At 44.4% G+C, this 20070-nt stretch overlaps 2 protein-coding genes and 1 long non-coding RNA gene across 6 annotated transcripts in view; 1 reads left to right on the top strand and 2 right to left on the bottom strand.

Annotated features, from left to right (window-relative positions):
• The window catches only part of LOC112493771, a 6280-nt gene extending 4183 nt beyond the window's left edge, over positions 1–2097 (bottom strand). Inside the window, exon 1 of the long non-coding RNA XR_003058496.1 lies at positions 1961–2097. This is a non-coding gene — a long non-coding RNA (uncharacterized LOC112493771). The remainder of the gene's footprint in view (positions 1–1960) is intronic.
• Positions 1–2540, top strand: part of LOC107263522 (transcription initiation factor TFIID subunit 4) — an 8195-nt gene extending 5655 nt beyond the window's left edge. For both annotated transcript variants that reach the window (XM_015730830.2, XM_015730833.2), the window contains 3 exons: positions 48–178; positions 270–452; positions 657–2540. In XM_015730830.2, coding sequence (XP_015586316.1) covers positions 48–178; positions 270–452; positions 657–935 — 593 coding nt within the window. In that variant the 3' untranslated portion in view covers positions 936–2540. The remainder of the gene's footprint in view (positions 1–47; positions 179–269; positions 453–656) is intronic.
• A 2306-nt stretch (positions 2541–4846) lies between these two features.
• LOC107263511 (BTB/POZ domain-containing protein kctd15) lies at positions 4847–19017 on the bottom strand. Of its 3 annotated transcripts, none has more exons than XM_015730813.2 (5): positions 18627–19017; positions 10666–10752; positions 10301–10516; positions 6490–6695; positions 5928–6400 (listed from the first exon to the last, which is right to left on the bottom strand). In XM_015730813.2, the coding sequence occupies exons 2-5, from the start codon at positions 10692–10694 to the stop codon at positions 5928–5930; spliced, it is 924 nt and encodes a 307-aa protein (XP_015586299.1). In that variant the 5' UTR covers positions 10695–10752; positions 18627–19017. The 3 variants fall into 3 exon arrangements, with proteins under 3 accessions (XP_024936616.1, XP_015586299.1, XP_015586300.1); XM_015730814.2 differs by having other exon boundaries at positions 10301–10504; positions 18627–19014; XM_025080848.1 differs by lacking the exon at positions 18627–19017 and having other exon boundaries at positions 4847–6400; positions 10666–10694.
• Positions 19018–20070: the final 1053 nt, after the last annotated feature.

Raw genomic sequence — 20070 nt, 5'->3', positions numbered from 1 at the left:
AGGGGGGGGGGGGCGTGAAAGGTATATTTATACAATTTTATTATTAGTTTCAAACTACGGATTGGAAGAACCTAATCAAGAGGTTGCATCGCTCATCTCGCATGCGACGCAAGAAAGGTTAAAGAATTTAGTGGAAAAGTTAGCTGTAATAGCCGAACACAGGATAGACTTGATCAAGGTACGTTGAGTAGTACGCAGTGATAAATTACGAATCTACTTCGCATTTTTTTGGATTGGTATTAAACATAGAGTATTATATGTGATCTCAGGTGGATCCAAGGTACGAAGTGACACAGGACGTGAGAGCGCAGCTCAAATTTTTGGAAGAATTAGATAGGGCAGAGCGCAGAAGGCACGAGGAACAAGAGAGAGAATTACTTTTACGAGCGGCGAAGAGTCGCGCGAAGACGGAGGATCCTGAACAGGCGAAACTCAAGGCGAAGGCTAAAGAGGTATGTGGATCGTATGATTGCATTCGAGATTATGAGACAAGAGCATTCTCAGACGATCGTACGATGGAATGCTTATCATTCCGGGCGTCGGTACACTATTGCGTTCGTAGGGCATATGAGATTTATTAAGAATAATTTAAAACACGAGGAAAAGAAGGACGAGAGGAAAAGGCTGACCGTGGGATCTCGGTGCGATGGTTTCAGATGCAACGTGCGGAAATGGAGGAATTGAGGCAAAGGGATGCGAATTTGACGGCGTTACAAGCAATCGGGCCACGCAAGAAGCCAAAGTTGGACATGGGAGGGTCGACCGGTAGTGGAAGTGGTGGTAGCGGTTTGAACGCGTCGGCGTCGGGGTTGAATCGGCAAATGCCGATGAGACCGCGATTAAAGAGAGTGAACTTTCGCGACCTGCTTTTCCTCCTGGAGCAGGAGAAGGAGACGTGTAGGAGCACCACGCTCTATAAGTCCTACCTGAAGTGATGTTCTGCGAAGGGCAGGAACGTGAGTGACCCGCCCGAAATCCGGCGCCCAACTACTACTACTACTGCTACTACGTGTACGGTGGTCTTGCGTGAGCTGGCCTCATTGGACCTCGGAAGAGGAGATAGCGAGACTTTGCACCCAAAGGTGGCGGTGCTGCGCGAGTCGCGTACAACGGAACTCACAACAGGCCGGCCTGGTATTTCATACACATTCAAAGTAACGTTATTCGTACCATGTCGATAATAAGCTTCCCTACTGTAAATGACTGAAAATTTTTTAAATGTAATATAAATAGATCATTCTTTATTTTTCAACATGAAGTTGCATCAATGAGGCGATTGAAAAGAAAGAAAAAAAGAAAATGTGCACGAGCACATGTCCCACGGGTTAGTCTCGATAGTCTCGACGGCAAGGATGTTTCGTATGGTCATATACGCTTGACGGTATATGATGCGTGGATGTGCCCCCGAGTGAATGAATGTACATTGTCACATTATGTATATGCCTGCTGCATTGTAATACTTGACCTATACTTTTGGACACTGTAGCGCTAGTGTAATATAAGCGTACAGGTTTTGTTAAAATAGTAAAAAAAATCATATTTTTGCAAATAATAATGATAATGAAATAATAAATAATATACCAGGAGCACACTGTCCAAAAAGTATGGAATAATTTGTACAATACATTACACATAAATACTAAATAGTGATAATTTCAATGTTGGTACAACAGAATATAGCTACTCGACTATTCTCCACCATAAGATGGAATTGTTATCAGTATATTATGTTGTAATCTACATTTTCAGTGTTTATAAAAATTAGCTGTTACGTTTTTTTATTAAAGAAATATTTACAAAAGTAACCAATTACGAATATTTTTTCGAAACGAATATTAATTTATTATTTATGATATTCCTTCGTCGGAATTACGGATAGATATCTGCCGTCGTTATATAACGAAATGAATTGTGCTTCGTAAATGATAAAGTAGTCGATTGAAAGAATTAAAGTATGTACCTGATTTATCTGTAAAGAATTCTGCTGACATAAGTGGGTGCCTATTAGACTAACCATCTTGGACGATGTTAGGTTTCATCTCGCAACGCACCAATTTGCGTTGATACTTCGAGCTCTCTGTCCCTCTCACACTTGGTATCACTATCCAACCATCTCCGTCATCCAGCACCAATTCTTTTATCCACAAGCAGCATCAACCTTTCATCGTGTCCTTGTACGAAGTGACCCGATCTTTACCGAACACCCATTATCTCTGCTTTCGTTCACTCGGGCATTTAGGCCAGCGATAACAATATTGCAACAGCAGTGCATCGTTCGAGCATCTGCCGCCGTGACAAATTAACACAAAACCGTAGTTAACCCCTTCCCCACCTCCTCACCTCCCCTCTCTTGGATTATACGAAAAATCTAATAATTCATTGAGTGCATGTTGATTAACGCGAAAACGAAACAGTGCGAGATCGATCTACCTTACGTATTAGCCATTACTGCGTCAGAACGAAAACCTGTTAAAAAAAAAAAAAGAACAATATCCATCTGTAAACAGCATAAGATAAGACGTAAATAGCGTGCGACTGTATTTGTCACTTTGAACCAATTTATAACGTTATACGACTTCTGTACGCGATTAAGTTATGCCGAGGAAGAAGTTAAAAACGTCATTGTAAAACGTCTTCTCGTTTACCGTTAAAGCCAATTGACTTTCTGCTTCTACGTACATAGCCATCCGTACGCGTGTATCGTTTCTATGTATGCCTTCACTGTTAATTACGGCTTTCGACTCGCGCTTACAAGATTTCCAGCTGGCACGAGCATCGCTCAAACAATACTATGTGTATACGCGACGGCGTGGTAGGGAATTTACTCTGTCAGCATTGCGCAGGCATACACGTTAATATAGTTGGCGTGATCGCGAGCGGGGCAGAAATACGCAGGTCAAGCGCGTCGACATTACGATTTACTTGTATCCGTTTCAATTTTGTTATACTGTCAATACGCTTTTTTCCCCGTTTGTAAATTCACAACTTGTAAGATCTACGTGTTAACGTGTTGCGACGTCGACGCGTTCAGGCTTTACTGTATGGTAGGAAAATCATGCGCTTGGGACAGAGGACGGTGCTCGCTGGTTTGCCGATTAAACAAGGCGTAATGATTATCGATCCATGTAAATAATTCATTTGTAATGAGTAGTTAATCGCTCAGTAGCTCCTATTGTATTATATCATTCTTTTTCCTTCTATCTTATACCGAAGTTATACTGTACGTACGTATTCTTTCTCCGTTAGTTACTCGTGTGTTCCTTCAGTTCTAATTTGATTAACATTACCAATTTACATGAGCGTAAAATCGCAAGGCCGCAGGCTAGGTTATAGTATCTTCGTTTACTGCCATTAACGGTGGGATAAAATGTATATGTAACATGTACATATATAAATATATATATAAACGTACATACGGAGACACATCATACACGTTCGTATATACAGTATTCACGTACACATCACACATCAGACGTGTAGATAGATTATACATATAGCAGTTTTTTGGTACAGTATGCTATTTTTACAAATTGTATTGAATAAGCAGTAATCGAGAGAAAATAAAGATACGAAAATAAAATTCGACTTGATATGATCGACGGTTATTTTACTTTTTTTTTCTGTGATCGTGCTCTAAGATTGACTATGGCAAATCTATGGCACAAGGGACGCACGTGCGTTTACGCAAATTTCCATAGACACGCGCTCGCTCGGGTTGTGCATCGGGAATTGCAATTGGCCATTTCGCAAGGGGAAGGCAAACGGGCTCTCGAGGCTGCAATAACCCTATCTAATGAGTCTCCTATTAACGTGTCATTAGATGCATTCAACTACCTCGTAAAGGGCGAGACGTAAAAGCGAAAGTACTCGAGCTAATAACTAGCACGGGCTATTCAGGTATATTACTTTTCGCAGCTGGAAGACGATTCTCCGTCGGTATTTGAAGAATCGTTGAGAAAATAACGACTCGCGCCTTGAGTTGCATTCTTAGAATATTACTGGTACAGACAGTCATAAGTATATGGACTCGTAGCAGCAGTGGTACAGTGAGCACAAGAATATCTGAGAAAATGCTTGAAATCAGAGGTTATCCTTTTTTAATCGTGAAAAATAAATGACTGATTATAAATTTATAGGAACGATCAAACTGCTGGGCTAAGGTTTCACGAATGATTTTTAATGAAAATTTTAGCTCCAGCATTTTGGTTGCTGGTTTTGTGTATCGTATGAAATTGTTCGATTGGTTTCTACGTCATCCATGGTTTCACGAGGGGTAATTGTCTGCGTTTGTAGGTATAAGCTTTAAGCTATGGTATAGCGAGTAAGCCGAACGAGGCAGTCACGGTCGGGATCCTTAAATTTCAAACTCTCCTCGATGTTGACGCCGAAGGGTATTTCGCGTGTTGAGTATTGAGGACCGGGCTGAATGCCTTGGGCGATCCAGAAATGGAATATAATCAGCGAGCGCTTCGCTCGGTGGGTTCGAGGGATGACAGCCTGCGGGCAGTAATGCCGGCGGCCTTACGGATATTGAGTTCACCGTAACCATGGAAACTTGCCTAAGGCTTTTAACGTTTGTTCGCTTTATCCCTTATTTCTGCTGTTACATTATGAACGTTATGTTGCTCGGTATCCTTACGCATTAATACTTTTCTTTCGTTTTCGAATTAGTTTATTTTATGTTATTACTATTGTTTTTCGCGGTAATTTTTATATTCTTGTTTTTTCAACCTTCTTATGGCTATTTGGCAACAGTGCGCTTTTCATATTGAGGTTAAGATTTAGGAGATTGGTTGCTTTGGGTGTCGTACGATCAAGTGGGTTTTACGTAGATAGAATCGTGGAGGAAGGTAATAAACGTTTTATTTCAATCAGCACATATTTGTATGTCTATCTTAGATAACGAGACGCTTATCTGGAAGGTGATTTTTGATAATAATCGAAATGAGTTTTTGAGAATGCGACGGCGATTTGTTTAATATATTTTTTTTTCCTTTTTGTTTTATTATTTATTAATAATCCTTTATCAGCCGGGACGATTGAGATCGATGCGCGTCGCTTCGTTGTCGAAATCTTAACATTATATGTAAACATTGTATTATTATATGTAAATATAGATACACGATATTTTATTTACAGCCATTAGTACGGCATTTAAATACATAGGTACAGCTTATACTAGTAACGAAAATGAAACTTAGGAATAACGATTGGGTAGTCACTTGTGAATTTACTCAAAATCTACGAAAGATTCGTATTAAGGTTTTAGAGCTTTAGTCTTTTCATAATGCGAATCGTTAATGTATCCACGTTACTGGGTAAAAGATTATTTACAGATTGTAGCATAATTTTTTCATTATGCCCATATTACATAATTTATCCAACATACCATAAATTTGAATGACGCTTAATTCCGTAGTAAGTACACGACTTCATCTCCTTATTAATGTAAACCATCAGCATCACGTAAAACCGAAGAATGGCCAGAGTATCGATGATCGAACCCTCACGAAGTTCCACTTATCTCGGGACCCTTCAAGAATCCTTTGTAGCCCAGGACCGAATCGTAACAGGTGCGTAACACGGTGACGTCGGTAAGCGTAGAATTCCGGGCGTTAAGTTAAACCACCGCACAGGTGGTAAATTGTAGTAGCGTGCGTTCGCGAGAAAAGTGGATTAACCGTCAAAGCTCATTCTCCAATTCGTACCGGATATTACAAGACACCGGATGCGGTTAGGTCCCGACGTTCTCAAGTTCCAGTTTCTGCTCCCAAGCCGCAACGCCATGGAGATCCAATTGGTAATTTGAATTTACCGCCGACTTATTCATACGAAGCTCGGCCCACGAAGAGGTCGCTGTAGGTTTTTCTAGGTGGTGGCGGTGGCGGAGGCGTTACTGTTTGCAACGTTAATTCCGATGTGCTCTGTCAGGTGTTCATAGCTTGCCGCACGAACAAGTATTCGGAAAACTGTTGACCCTCGACGCCCCCGCCATTACTTGCTGCGACGCGGAATCCTGCATTAAGGAGCCTCGTGATGGCTTGGACCGAGTTCAATTTGCAGTAACCATTCAGGGGAAAGCGTATAACGTGTCTTGCGTCCTGCTGGTGCCAAGCTACTCCGGAACGCGCGTCTATCACCGCCTGGGTAGTTTCCGGGAAAACCTCGTCGAGGAGTGCACGACCTCCTGAGAGCATCACTCGTTCGCCTAGGTCAGGACTGACGTGCAGAGCCACGCACTCGTAACACTCGTTCCTTTTGTCAGCGTCTCGTACCGCCGTGGCGATTCCACCCCCACCGCGACCAGTTTGACTACTGATAGGCGGCGGACTTGGCGATGACATTGTAGCGCCATTTTTTATTCTTTCCTTTTTCATTTGTTCCAGTTGTCGGCACATTGCTGAAAATAAGAAAAAAAAAGTGTTATCCTCTTTGACACAGGGTTGCCTCGCATTTTTTAGATACACAGTACGAGGCATCAGGGCTTACCTGCTATGTCAAAGTATCGGGCTTCTTCGAGGAGCAAATCCAGATCGGTAAAGTTGTCCGGTATGAGGAGACGTGAGTTTCTCATGAAGTTTAAAATGTGCCGAAACATACCGCCGTCTCGGTCGATAAAGTAGTGCTGCTTCAACGAATCCAACACGATAGGAATGCTACCGTTGAAAAGTTTTGCTAGTCTTGATTCCGGATACCTGCAAAATTTTATAAGAAAGTTGTGAGGTCATCGATGAACTTTCCTCGGCTTCGTCGAGGTCAAACGTAGTTTAATTAGGAATAGATTTATAGATAGGAATGCGGCTGGACTGGAGACTCTCTGCAATCGATGGTAGGACTGGGGAACCTGAGAGAGACGACGCTATACGATTTATCCAACTAAATGAGTTTTTTTAATGTTCAGCATTTTTAAACTTGTCAAAGGATCATCTTTCACTCCTACATTTTCCATCGTAATTTTACTCGCTGTCGCGCTTCATCCTCAGACCGGACAGGTGCTCAAAATATCGGCACCTGCTTCTATACCCCGAAGTCACGGGATGCCCTCCGGCGAGCACATTTCGGCTGCAGCTGTTCTTGCGGAACTTTTCAGCAGCGATCGCGAGCTGCGTTCCACATACCGCTCTCGTAATTAACGACCTTGTGAGGTCGATTTAAATTATAGCTCATCCGAAGAAGCTGACAGTTAAAACGTCGACGGTGGGCGGGAAATTTGAAAATCCAATATCAGCCTTAGAACGCGCACAGCATAAAGTGGGATAAATGGCGGGTACCCATCGACCGTTATACGGTAGTCGAGGGTATTTCGTAGAAATTAAAAAAAAAAACAATTTGTTACTATAAAAAGTTCATTCTCCGCCATATGATTTCCGTGAAAGCTAGCTGGGAACGTGTGATTTTCATATAACTAAATTATAACGCGTTTTACACGATCACCTACTAGCCGGCGAGTAAATCGAAAGTGTCGAGAAAATATGAAATCATGCCGATACGTCGACGCCACTACACGGTCATCACGACACCGTTTCAGATAGAGACGCCTTGTCGTCGGCATCCTTTCCCCGCTCGTTAGAAAGCGTACAGGAAGGTCTTCTCGAGGACGCGATCTTCCTCTTGACCGAGAATACCGACGATGATCTTCCTAATAAGTCATGCGCCAATCTGAACGATTTCTGGAGGGTCGATTGCGTAACTCGAATGTAATGAAAATACAAGATGCGAATAGCTGTTAAATCGCGCGTTAGGGTCAGAAGAAGACAAGCACAACGATTGGCTAAGAGCTGTATTCACTTTGAGCATTTTCACGAAATTTTAGTTCACCCTTAGTCGTTTAGCTGGCGCCTGAATACGATATCGTTGAATTACACGGGAACCAGGGGTGCATCTGACCTCAAGGTCGTTCCTGCCGGGTCGAGTATCTATTTTGCATACGATATACTCAAGCGAGTCGGGTTCAGCCGGGTTGAAAAACAAAAGTCATTATACGTTAGTGCGTTATGGCACAACGAGGAATACACACGGCCTGGGGCGGATTCCCATAGGTTCCTCGCGATAACATATAATAACGCCTGCGTGCCTGGAGGCGTTAAACTTCCACGAGAGATACTGCGGGATACCTGGGAGGTACAGGACGATGCCGGATAGGTGGGTCAGTTGAAAAAGTGAGAAACCAAGGAGAACGACGGAGCAAGGGCAAAGGGGAGGATAGGTAAGGAGACGTGCCGCGGTTGAGAGAGGGTGGCTGCGGGGAGGGTGGTATCATCGAGAAATATAAAGGAGAGAAGAGAGAAATGAGAAGAAGGAGCGAAGAAAGAAAGGGCGAGGAAACGGTACCGGGGGCGGAGAAGAGAACGACGGAGCCGTGATTACCCGAGGGCATCCCTCCGAGTTCCTTCGATCCTTCGTTCATCCCATTCTTTCGTTCCTTAGTCCATTGGTTCGCCGGTTCGTATACATTCTAAGGACCGTAGGAGCCTTGCCCTGTAAGTGAGCGAAGGAGCAAAGGAGCGACCGGCCGACCGCTCAGGGGTCCGATCCCGGGTCAGATCCTCTCGCTATGGGAAAACGCTAAACGATCGGCTCACATCACTCAGATTCCGCTCTACTCTCCTATATATATATATGGGATATGTATATATATATACACACAACATCGGCGGGTGTCCGGCTGCAGTAAACCGGGCAAATTATAGGCTGGACATGACTCGTGCAAGGAAACGTCCGGACGAGATCTCCGCGAGCAACGCTAGATGGCTCGGAGCTCGTAAGCCGGAGGACGAGCATTTCGTAATTGTTGCTCGCGACCAGTGGGAGGATCCGCCAGCCTCTTTAGGATCGAGGGATACTCTCCGGAGCGGGTCCTCCGGCAGACTCAGCATCTTCTTATGCGTCCTGCTCTCATCCGCCTTATCCCCACTTACGTAATATTCTGTCCCTTCCCTTTACCCTAGCTACATAACCAAACGAAGATACGATAAAAATTGTACGTTCTTGAGGATATGAAAAATTCGTGATTTTTCTCAACATTTTATTTCTTACTTCCTGGCCACAGGTCTCACTCGGGACATCAAGAGAGAAAGAGAAAGAGAGTGTCGGAACGAACGGCAGTTGGTCGCACCGGCGCTCCCTGCATTATGAGAATTTAATACTGTCGAGCGGCGCGCGACTTGTCACGCGCTGCTGGAGATAGGTAGAGAGAGGTCGATCGGCCATTGCTGTCTAGAGTGCTTTTACCGAGTCTCTGGTACGACCTTTTGATAGAACCTAGTCAGCCTTGTTAACCTTATTTTTGTCTATAGATACGCGCTACGTACGGTTAGACCTCGAGGGGATGTCCTTAGAGCGAAAGAAGGAGATATTTTACAAAAGAATTCCTAGCTTCCCCAAAACGGATATAACGCCGTTCACCATAATTAACGTGGTATCCTACACGGAGATGATCTATGAAGAAATCTTTTACTATAAAAAAAAAAAAAAAAAGAGAAGCAGGTCCACTCAGTAAAGGATATACATGTGAATATGTGATATAATCTGCAATGTAATCTAGAGTTACTTTCAACAAAACAATAAGGTCAACAGCATGTAATGAGGGAGGAAGGCGCAACGAAGCGTATAGCCACGTTAACAGTGGTGGAGGCGAGTAAGGCCGGTAAGGCAGGTTCATACGATCTACCCAGCCATTTCTTTTTTGCACGATATATCCTGCAATAACTCGGCTTGGAGATATCCTCTCTTGCGGTGTATTACCCTGGTATAGTCGCCTCTTATCTAGTTACCAGTCGGTAGTATCGCGTAATAACGCAGACCCGTGTTATACGGACTCGATTAACGGCTACGCCGTCCTGATGACTACGAAATCCTAATGGCAGTTGATACGTAACAAGCGAAGGAGCTCGACGTGATTTTCATCCACCTATATCCTAATATTTTCTGTTCATGTCTGTGGAGGGCACTCGATGAACTCTGTGGTCGCGTTACGGCTTTATCTGCGCGCTGATTAACTCCAACACTTTATTTATACCAGGCCATTCTCGGCGAAGCATTACGGAACGGAGGTAGATGGATAGAGATATAAAGACATCCTGACTAACGTGAGTCGCATTACTTGCGGAAAACGTGCCAACCGCAAATAGCCCTTGGACACTGCCGAGCGCGGTTATAACGGTTGCCGATGCGTTACGGTCTTGCGGAGCACGTATCCCGGAGGTTTCCTGATGATGATGTCCTGGAGGAGGACGAGGATTATTCACGCGTGAATAATACTCCCAAGCCTTTAGGATCGAAGAGATGCTGATGAACTTACTTGGTGAGGGTCTCAAGGGAGGAAGTGTATATCGTGCCGCCGACGTCTATGTGAACTGGCGCCGTGTAACGTGAGGCTGCTGCTACGCAGGGTATTCCCGTCATCTTCTGGTTGTAAGCCGGTGCCGCGGGTGCCGGTGGTGTCGGCGACGAGGAGTTCGACATCGTGGGCGACGTCGCTGGCGAACTGCTTGGCGATAGCAATCTGAGAGAAATACTTTCAACATTAGTTACCATTAGATCGGCCTGGCACTTTGAGGACTTGGAGACTTAAGATGCACGATATGTCGTGCAATATGCAGAATACATGTAGAAGATGAGTTGAAAAGTTTTCTATATACTGTAATGCAGTGCATCGGTGCTTACCTCATTTTAATTTGAGCGCTAGGGAACATATTGCGCTGTGACGTCAGTTCCGCCTTCGCCTCCTTTACATCGGCCTCACATTTCCGCCTGAAAGTACAAAGGTCACAGATATGAAATTATTCGAGATTTAATTCATAGTCGAAATCGATATTCTCTTTGTGGACGTGGTAAATGTGTGTTTGAGATATTGGAAAAAAATGTTTATTGACATTTTCGAAATTTCAAATGTAAAGATTGCTTCTTTTCATTCCCCTTTGGAAATTATTTAAAATTCAGTAGAATCATTCAAATTTAAGTAAATAAAGTGTTGACTGTTATGACGTGTCATATATTAGTGTTTTAAGTAATTTAACGGATTTTAGTAGGCGTTAATAAATCTTAAAGTTTCGATGAAATTTTACTGCGTGGGATCACGCGATGTCTAGATTTCTATAGCGTGATATCGACTTTGGAGTTTGATGTGAAAAAAAAAATCAGACGATCCGCCAGTCGAGTTCGAAATTTCATTTGGATCTGGAAAATATGTTAATTTCCAAGATTTCATATTTTCTTATCATCCCCGACTAGTCGTTTCTTGGAAACGTCGAGAAATCGTCATGCTTTAACTTTCATATGTATATTAATAAGGCAATTAGTGCTAAAACATAATGTAGCAGATACCATGCTCCGGGACCAGGATGGGTAGATGGGAGAATAAGGATTAGCTATGAAAGAGACGTATGAGGTAGCTGAGGTGGATGAAGGTTCTTGGCGGTTGCCGTAGAAGCGGAAGTGGACCGCGAGGAGGGCTTAAAGAGCTTCCAACTCATTTCCCGGTTGTGTAAACACGAAAGAGCTGTGCTTCCGCCAGGGTCCGTTTCGTGCTTGCACGCACCTGGGTTCTTGTCCTCCGTTACATTTCTGCCCTTTCATTTCACCGGATGAAATTCAAGGTACGAATTACAGAGACTGAAAACCCGTCGCTGTGTATCCTTTGACCTCGGTTTAGCTAGCAAATATTAGTTGGCGATATATAAAGCGATTTAATTAATATCACATAATCCCCCAAGAGATAACAGCATGACAAAAGGTTTTTCCCCTTGTGTTTTGAGGTCTTCGTTTAAGAGTCAAAGGAACGTGTAGACACGTCTTCGCTGAGCATTCCGTATACGAATGTACGTAATCATCCTGGGCAAGCCATAATAATATATTAAAAGTAAGAGTTTCAGATTGACTAGATTAAAATGGCAGTGGGACATTGAATAATTGTCCATGTTAATGGGGGAATGCGTAAGTCGGTAGGCAGTGGGTGAAGGAACTAGAAAAATCAGGATACAGGGCGAGGCGATGCGTCGAAGCGGAAAGGCCGCGTACGCCAGTCGCGTGTCCTGGATGTGTATGGAAAAAGAAATAAATAAGGGATAAAAAGAGAAGAAACGAAAATGAACTCGAACCGGGCACACCGAGTACGGGATGTCTTGGGGACCTTATAGAAAGCAGCGGGTCTCTCGAAACCGGACAGAGTTCGATTTAAGACGCGCCCCGAAGTTCCATCGTGGCAAGACCAAGGGTTTAGCGTAGCCATTATTTTAAGCAGTGAGACTGGTTCTTCCATAGGATCGCCGCAGGAGACGCAGAATGCGCGTCTGGGCCATAGGCTCTCGCGGTGCGGAGGTCGCGAGTCGAGTCGATCTGCCGATGGTGGTGGCGATGCGAATAGCGCGAGTGAGGGCGGCTACGGTGGCCAGGATGGCAAGAAAGCGAGACGGCAAGAACCTGGGCCCAACGACCACGACGGCTACGACGGCCATGACGGCCGTGTGCCTTGAAGGCAACCAAGCCCAGGTAGACGCGTCCACCGCCTCGGGCTTTGGCGTCGACCATATATGTATATTCAAGCAACCAGCGCCAAGTCGCATTCCGTATGAATGCTGAGGACACCCGTGGCCGGGGGCTACTCGTGTCCAAATGCAAATTCGAAAATGCCTCATTTTGTTCTCGAATATTATTTAAATCCGAAGATAATACCAGAGCTTCTTCGATAATGGCTTAGGTACAACAGACTCTTCTTGATTTCGGCTTCTATTCCCGGACTGATTGGGATACGCGACCGATACCCTTTGGCATTATTCCTTGGTACATAGATATAATTTTGACTTTTTTTTTTTCATTTCGTTGCATCAACATGCAATCGCGCATGGAATCGTTATAATAATAATTATTCTTTTCAAAATTTCTCTTGGCTGCCATTTACCATGACTGCCATTAAACCTTATTCAAAGTTCGCAAGGCGTCCTGGTTTTCAGATGAGATTCTATCCAGACTCGTACATACAGGATGCTCATGGATAAGGTTATTTGCATATGTCATGCTACGTTATTAGTTACCAGAACGAGATGAATGCCAGAGTGTTTAGATCTTGATTTTAACCCGGTACCCACCTTGCTTTGCATTTCCATGAATTTATTCCATATGCACGACGGTCAACGTATTCCGTATCAGTTTATGTGTTATCGTACAATTGTAACTACGTGTATCTCCTTTTCGCACTGGGTTTTACCGTTCTCCGGAAATTATTCCTAGGTCTCTAGAATGTCGCTACGTAACACACATACGTGTATCAGGAAAAGAAAAATCTACCTCTACCGGCAACCCAGCAGTGAGAACGAGCCACTAGGTTCTTCCCGGTCTCCTTACTGACGGTAGCCTCAATTAGAATAACGAAGCGACTTCTTGCTAACGAGGAATCCTCAAGAGAAACGTACGAGTTTGAATATCGCGTGTCTCCGCCGTGCAATAGTTACGCCACTGTCTGGCATGTCTCTTATAAACGATGTAAAATCGAGTGGGCGCTGTAGCCAACGCGACTTGCTGCCAGGACGCATCTTCCGGATGGCGGTAAATGCTTCTCGCTTACGAGGAATCATCGTAAGACGATGTGTATCTTTGAGTCTCGAAGATTTATTCATCTCCGTGAACGCAGCCACTACTTCTATTCGCGACTGTCTGATGCACCGAAGTCACGATAGATAAATTCGATCGGACAATAATTTTATGTTGATATATGCAGACGGTATAACGAAGTAAAAAAATTACAATTATCATTTATTTGGGGAAAAAAATAATTTTTTTTCGAAGGGCCATCTACTTGTGAGTTTCAATGTAACAAAGTCCCCTAGCTTTTTACTTTTCTGAGTCGTGATTATTAATTAACACGCAGAGGACACGTCTTGGCGAAAGGGTGACGCGACTTTCAGTTTTGAAACGTATAACTTCCAGGTAGCGTGAGGCGACTTTACGGTGGCTATAAAGTTAACCAGCCATTCGATGAACGTTTCCGACCATGCTCATTAAATCCCGATAAGTTTTATCCAGCACGATCGGCTCGATTCACGGCACGTGCATAGCTTTTTGCAAACCTCTCCACACACGGCATCGTTATACTCCTTTCGATACAGTCAGGGATACCCTTTGCCATTATAGTGAATTTACCGCCGAGAGTTTTAACCCTGGTATCGCAAGCAGCTATTCTTACCAGCTTTATATGTAGCTTGATATCTCGTTTTTTTTTTTCAGGTAACAATTTCAGGGTTAAGTATCTTCTACATATCTATACTTTCATACGTACAGTGTATCTTCGCTACATTGAGCGATGATAATAAAAATAAAATTTCTCTAACCCATTTGAACCATTTACGTAGTACGATCATCTACGGTCATTGAATACATTAAAGACGATCGTGAGAAGACGAAGGAATGTGGATATTTTGGGATACGAAATTTCCTAAAAGGTAGTACAATACAAACAATTAGATTCAAACGTCATATGAATAACGAGTATGACTTTTATATTTGGCAATGAACAATTAACAAGTACCCACTGTATGGGCTCGAAGGTTCATCCTACGTTATTCAGCTTTCGGATGTCGGCTATGTATATTCAGTTTCCACAAGTAACTTGTTAAGGTTGCTAATTGAAGATCAGTCAAGGAACGGCGCGGCAGTTATTAGCGAGTTTAATAAGTAGAGATGACTCGTCCGTTAAGAGGAGGGTAGAAGAAGTAAAAGGAAGGCAGACTGAGTCGACGGTTCAGGAGATGTACAAAAGAGAGAGAGAGAGAGAGAGAGAGAGAGAGAGAGAGAGAGAGATAAGAAATATAATGCAACGAGAGAAAAAGAGAGGAGGGATGTCCCTGCCAAGTGCTCTTAAGGAGCTTGTGATCGTACAGGTTAGATGTTCCGTGTGCGAGGGAAGGACGCAGGGATCGGCGTGCAGAGATACTCCGAACTCTGAACGATAGTGGATGGCTGGAGCGCGTGCCGACCGGTTTGGCTTGCGCACACACCATCGACTGAAAGAGATACGTAGGTAGTCACAAATTTATTGATGGTACGGCGTGGGTACGAGCTGCCAGTATAAGCCAGTGTCTACAGTCCATATAGCTATGCAGTGAACGTAGCGTCGAGTGGTCGGAGATCCGATCGTCGTTACACCGGTTGGATGGCATCGATCGGTCCCATGATGATCGTTATAACGTTCCCAATTTTCGGCATGGATGCGACCTCTATTAAACGCACCTCTTTACCCCACCTGGTATCGGCTTGGCATCCTCGCAGCCTCGTGTCAACGGGATTTCGACAAATAAGTTGTAAGCGAACGGCCGTTCGATCTCTGCGGCCCACACGGTAAAAGTCGAAAGGCCGCATTGCGTTCGGCGCGCTTCGGGCGCGGCATCGATTTGCATTGCCGCAATCAGGAGAATGCTTTAAAACTTAAGAATGTTAGATATAACTTGAGCGATGTCATAAAGGTCGAAATTTTATCCTCGATGAGATTCTTTTGATTTTAGGATGGTGGCGTATACTTCGTTAGTGGTACGAGAATGTTACGAGCGTCAAATCTCGTGGGATCGAGTGGCTACTATGTTTTATTAGAGAAAGCCAAGTGGTATAAGGGGAGTACGGATAAATTCCATTCCGTCGATTTTCATATTTTCCAGCGTAACGGCTCGTGGCAAGTCTAATATCTCGTGCCTAGTGGAATTACGCTGAGCGTCGGTTCACGCGAATGGCCAGGTAGGTAGGTGAAAATAGATAGATAGGTTTCTGGACAGATGTGTGGAAGGTAGGTACCAAGCTTGTACGCTATGACAGTAAACGAGAGTTCAGTACGTGCATATGCAAGCTAGTAGATATGTAGCTTACGTAGTCAGCCTGGCAGGCCATGTAACGAGTACGGGGGCACCACTCCCGACACGCGCCAATGCATGTCTTGCTCCATTTCATCCTCGCCCATTCCCACCACTTACTCACCTACTTACTTGCGGAGACGGAAATTCTGTCAGTTTCAAACGGCGCAAGCCTACTCGAACCAGAGTACGGTAGCCGTCCGGGGCTTTCGTCGGCAGACGATCTAGCCGTAGATAACGGGTTACACGTCGATTAATCCAAGAGCGATGCGTCAAACATAACCTAGCCCAAGTTACCTTACCCAGTTTAGTACGTCCTTGCTAAGTCACTAGCGAGTAAAGCGTGTCGGGGATTTAATCAGGCTTAAGTTGACACGTAAGATAATCTGAAAAAAAAAATTCAAGCGGCCTTGAAGGATTTTTTACGACTTCAATATTTCCATTGAAAACGACCTGCAACTCCCGGGTCAATCTCGTCATAGAGGCTCTTTATGGTTTTCGGTATAAAACGAGAATATTTACGTAAAAATTTTGCCTTGGGTCGTCAGGTTCATGAATAATTTTCGTCCGCGGGAGACTCGTCAGCCGTGGGCCTGTTTGCCCGAGGCGCTCTGTTCTAATTACGGCAACAGCGGAGCGCGTCAGTGCCCGGGGCCAGGTTGCCCCAGGCAATTCGCAGCCCCCATTCCTTCCTCTGTTCCACAAGCTCCCTGGCTATTCTGCTTGCCCCGAACAACCCGTACGCTTCGTCCTGGCAAACGCGTTTGTCCGAGCGACGGATATCCTCTGGATATCTACTCTCGCATATCGCCATCACTCTCGTCCTATGTCCCTGTCCTTTATACTCTGTTCACTGTACACCTCTCGCAGAGACCAGGCGGATTTATCGTTCGGGGTCTGAAGAATTTTTATGTCTCTTTCGTTTCAATTCTAGCCTCGGCAATTAACTGATGGTCGTATATCATTATTGGCCATGCGTCCTATCGATTTATTGACACGATCTTATACATACGAGATATATCTATATATGTAGACGTATAAACAAGCAGGTAGTCGCACATCACCCTGATAGGTGAAAAATGATTTTAAACCTGGTGCAACCTGTGCTAATCTTTATTTTACTGACTGCATTTCATCATCGCCACAATTGCATGTGCATCTGCGACTGTACTTTTCGCTATTGCTTATATTTATTCGTTAGGTATATATATGTATGTATATGTATGGTACAGTGTCAGGGATCGGATAACGTGGGTAATAATTATTGCGAATGGATACTCCTAACGAACTGGAACACGGGATCGTCTCGCTTTCATAGATCAGAGATTTGCAAAGGAAGAGCGAGTCGTGCTGGTAGCACGACTTATCTTTCAGTGCTGGTTTTATTCTAACTTGTCGTTTCTCCGAGTTCTGTTTTAGCCTCTTTCTCAATTCAATCTCCGTCCTCCTTATTCGCGTTACACCGTACAATCTTGCACTTTATCACAAAAATCCGTTGGCAATTATCCAGAGTAACCGTGAAGCCGAGATCGACTCTCTCGGAAACTATCGGGGAATCGATTCGTGGCTCGATATTAGAGAAACGCTGTGGCGCGCGAATGCAAAGAGCTGGGGGCCACGTTGGATTTACCTTCGGTAAATCAATGATCGGTCGTGGCAATTCCAAGGTGTGTTACTGGTCTCTCGAGCATAATAGGATTGTCCACGTAGAAAGTCAATCCATAGTTGCGGTTCCTTTTTACGCCTAAATACCGGTTTGTCCTCAGGTGCTTTGAAAATCGCAGTGCAAATCGTTATGAAAAATAGAGGTAAAGCGAGTGGCGGTAGGCGTGGGTGGGGTGGTGAGGGAAAATAAAAGCAAAAAAATATATAATTCAACAGACAAAAGAAAAGGTGGCAAGAGAGGTGGGGGTGGGGGTTGACCGTGATATTTTGAAAAACGCGCCGCCGTTCCTGCAATGGCCGCTCAGATATGAAAAAGGCAGTCTTTCCAGGTTGTTGACTTTGTTCGTTGTGTTTTACGCTGTGGTATTACCCAATTATACGCTCTACTCGAGTATAGGATGAGACGTACGCGGTAAGTGCGGTTACCGCAGTTAGCGCAAGCGGGAAGGATAATTATGACGGAATTGAATGAAAACCGAAGGTGTACGTTGAGGTTATAAACGTAATAAATCTATGAGTAATGAAGTGAGACGTCGTGAATTCAGATAATAGAGTCGTCCGAGCGTCAGTTAATTAATGCATCTAATAACTTTTACTCTTGATACGGTACGCAACAACGGATCGAAGAAATGACCGAGGAGAATGTAAGCCTGTCTGTTCTCCTCAGCTGCGTCCGATGAAAAACATATCCCCGACGAATAGCTATGTATACTATGAGTACTACCTACCACCGAGTCCAAACAGACAGCCTAACACGAAGGTTCATTCCAATAGGATTACTCACAAACCGCATTTTAAAATTGTCTGGCTTATTCCGGTAAACAGCCTGAATCACAATACACACACTATACGTGACTTCTTCGGTATGTATATACGCGCCGAGGATAATATTCTACGTCACCGTAACAACATCGTAGACAGTCTGACAAACGCAACACTTAAATTCAATCGCAATTAAGATACCGTCAATCAGTTCTTGCAGAGGGATTAACTGAACGTGATCTGTCGTTCGAAATTACATTGAGCAAAGATCATCTGGTATGAAACGATAAAATAAATTAAAGCGTATAGTATAACCGTGGATTAGTGTTGGACCGATACGAGGTAAGGAATTAGAAAAATACTAACCGTTTCTGACACGTGGGCTCCAGGTTGACGGTTGTTCGGCTCGGGTTCACGGCTGATTGTTATGATGTTCGTAGGGTGCAGGCAGGAGCCACGTAGGGATTTTAGCACGAACACCCTAAAGTAAGGTATGCTACCAAGGTATAACGAGTGACTGATAATATTCACTGGGGCCGAATGTCTCGGCTTTAAGTCACACACTGCCACGTGGTCCTCGCGTGCGGGGTTGCACGAGGCGCGCGCTACGGCTGCCTTGCTGGAACTGTGTTCCATCTCGGCGCCTCCGTGCCTGTCGCTCCCACCTACGGCGCAGCGCTTTCAGTCGCACCCCGGAGCTTGCGAGGCCGTGCGCGCTCCTCCTCGCCTGAAGGTTATCCTACACTGTCGCCGTTTTACCCTCGGCCGTTATCGCCACGCTCGGCGTTTACTGTACTCGCGAGGCGCACGCTCGCGGCGAACCTCATTCGTGCCGCCGAACTTTGCCTAATAATACCGCGGGGCTTAATTGGACCAGTTTCATTCGGCGCCATATAGATATTTCGGAAGCGTTCTTTGGACTTGGGGAATACGCAAGAAAATTTTCGATGGGGTCTGTCTCTCACTCGTAGTAGGTATATACCTTTGGTATACCTTTGGCAAGTGGAAGAATTTGTTTTGCGTTACGACAGCCTTAAAGCTGCGGGATCTTCAAAGTGGTGCGTTTCGATTTACTGACAGTTGCAAAGGGGTACCAGGAATATTAGGAACATTTTACTTCAATTCGAGGGATATTACTGCATAGAGAAACGTATTGTTTAATGACCATGGTGCGGATTAACAGTTGCACGATACCATTGTCCATTGCCATTGGGAATAATGGGACTGTTGCGAGTCCTGATACAAAGAGAACCGAGCTTGGTTCTTCGGTCGTATTCTAGAAGCCCTTAGGCCAAACCGGCCGCGGCCGACAACATCATTCCAAGGTGCCCCCAGCATTTCCAGACCCATCGAACGCTGTTGGCTGCATACGTAAACGTTAACTTCCCCAGTACAAAGTGACGAATTCGTCCGGATTCTAAATATGATTTTGCGTCAGTGTTTTTCACGATTTACTCAATTTCCCGTCAGTCTCGAATGATCAATAATTCATTTATAAATAATTATCACCATCAATGAATCTACGATTTTACACCATAAAGAAATACATAAAAAGATATATCTCACGATATACGAAATAACTTTTATATTCCATAAGCCTGTATCCGGCTGTACGTCGACTCGTTTAAAAAAAATTTCAGAAATATCAACTCACCCCACGATTGCCCTGGGCAAATAAGGGTGCACAGGGTGTTCAAGCGAGGGTCGTGATATTGTTTCCTGAAAATTTTTTCAAACTCACGTACACCAGCGTTAACCAGGATAAGGAATCGTACGGCGAAAAGGATGTTCCCGTGGGGCGGGTGGGGGT

The sequence above is a fragment of the Cephus cinctus genome, unplaced genomic scaffold (assembly GCF_000341935.2).
Source record: "Cephus cinctus unplaced genomic scaffold, Ccin1 Ccin1_scaffold0153, whole genome shotgun sequence".
In the NCBI taxonomy this organism is placed as follows: domain Eukaryota; kingdom Metazoa; phylum Arthropoda; class Insecta; order Hymenoptera; family Cephidae; genus Cephus; species Cephus cinctus.
This window is presented reverse-complemented; position numbering and strand designations above follow the sequence as displayed.

Bases quoted from the DNA above. Each gene is read 5' to 3' on its own strand.
- LOC107263511 (XM_015730813.2), bottom strand. From the start codon at position 10,694: ATGTTCCCTAGCGCTCAAATTAAAATGAG. The intron at 6,696-10,300 runs GTAAGTTCATCA...AAAATTTTGCAG, and splicing joins TCCCTTGAGACCCTCACCAA to GTATCCGGAATCAAGACTAG. The intron at 6,401-6,489 runs GTAAGCCCTGAT...TCTTATTTTCAG, and splicing joins CCGATACTTTGACATAGCAG to CAATGTGCCGACAACTGGAA.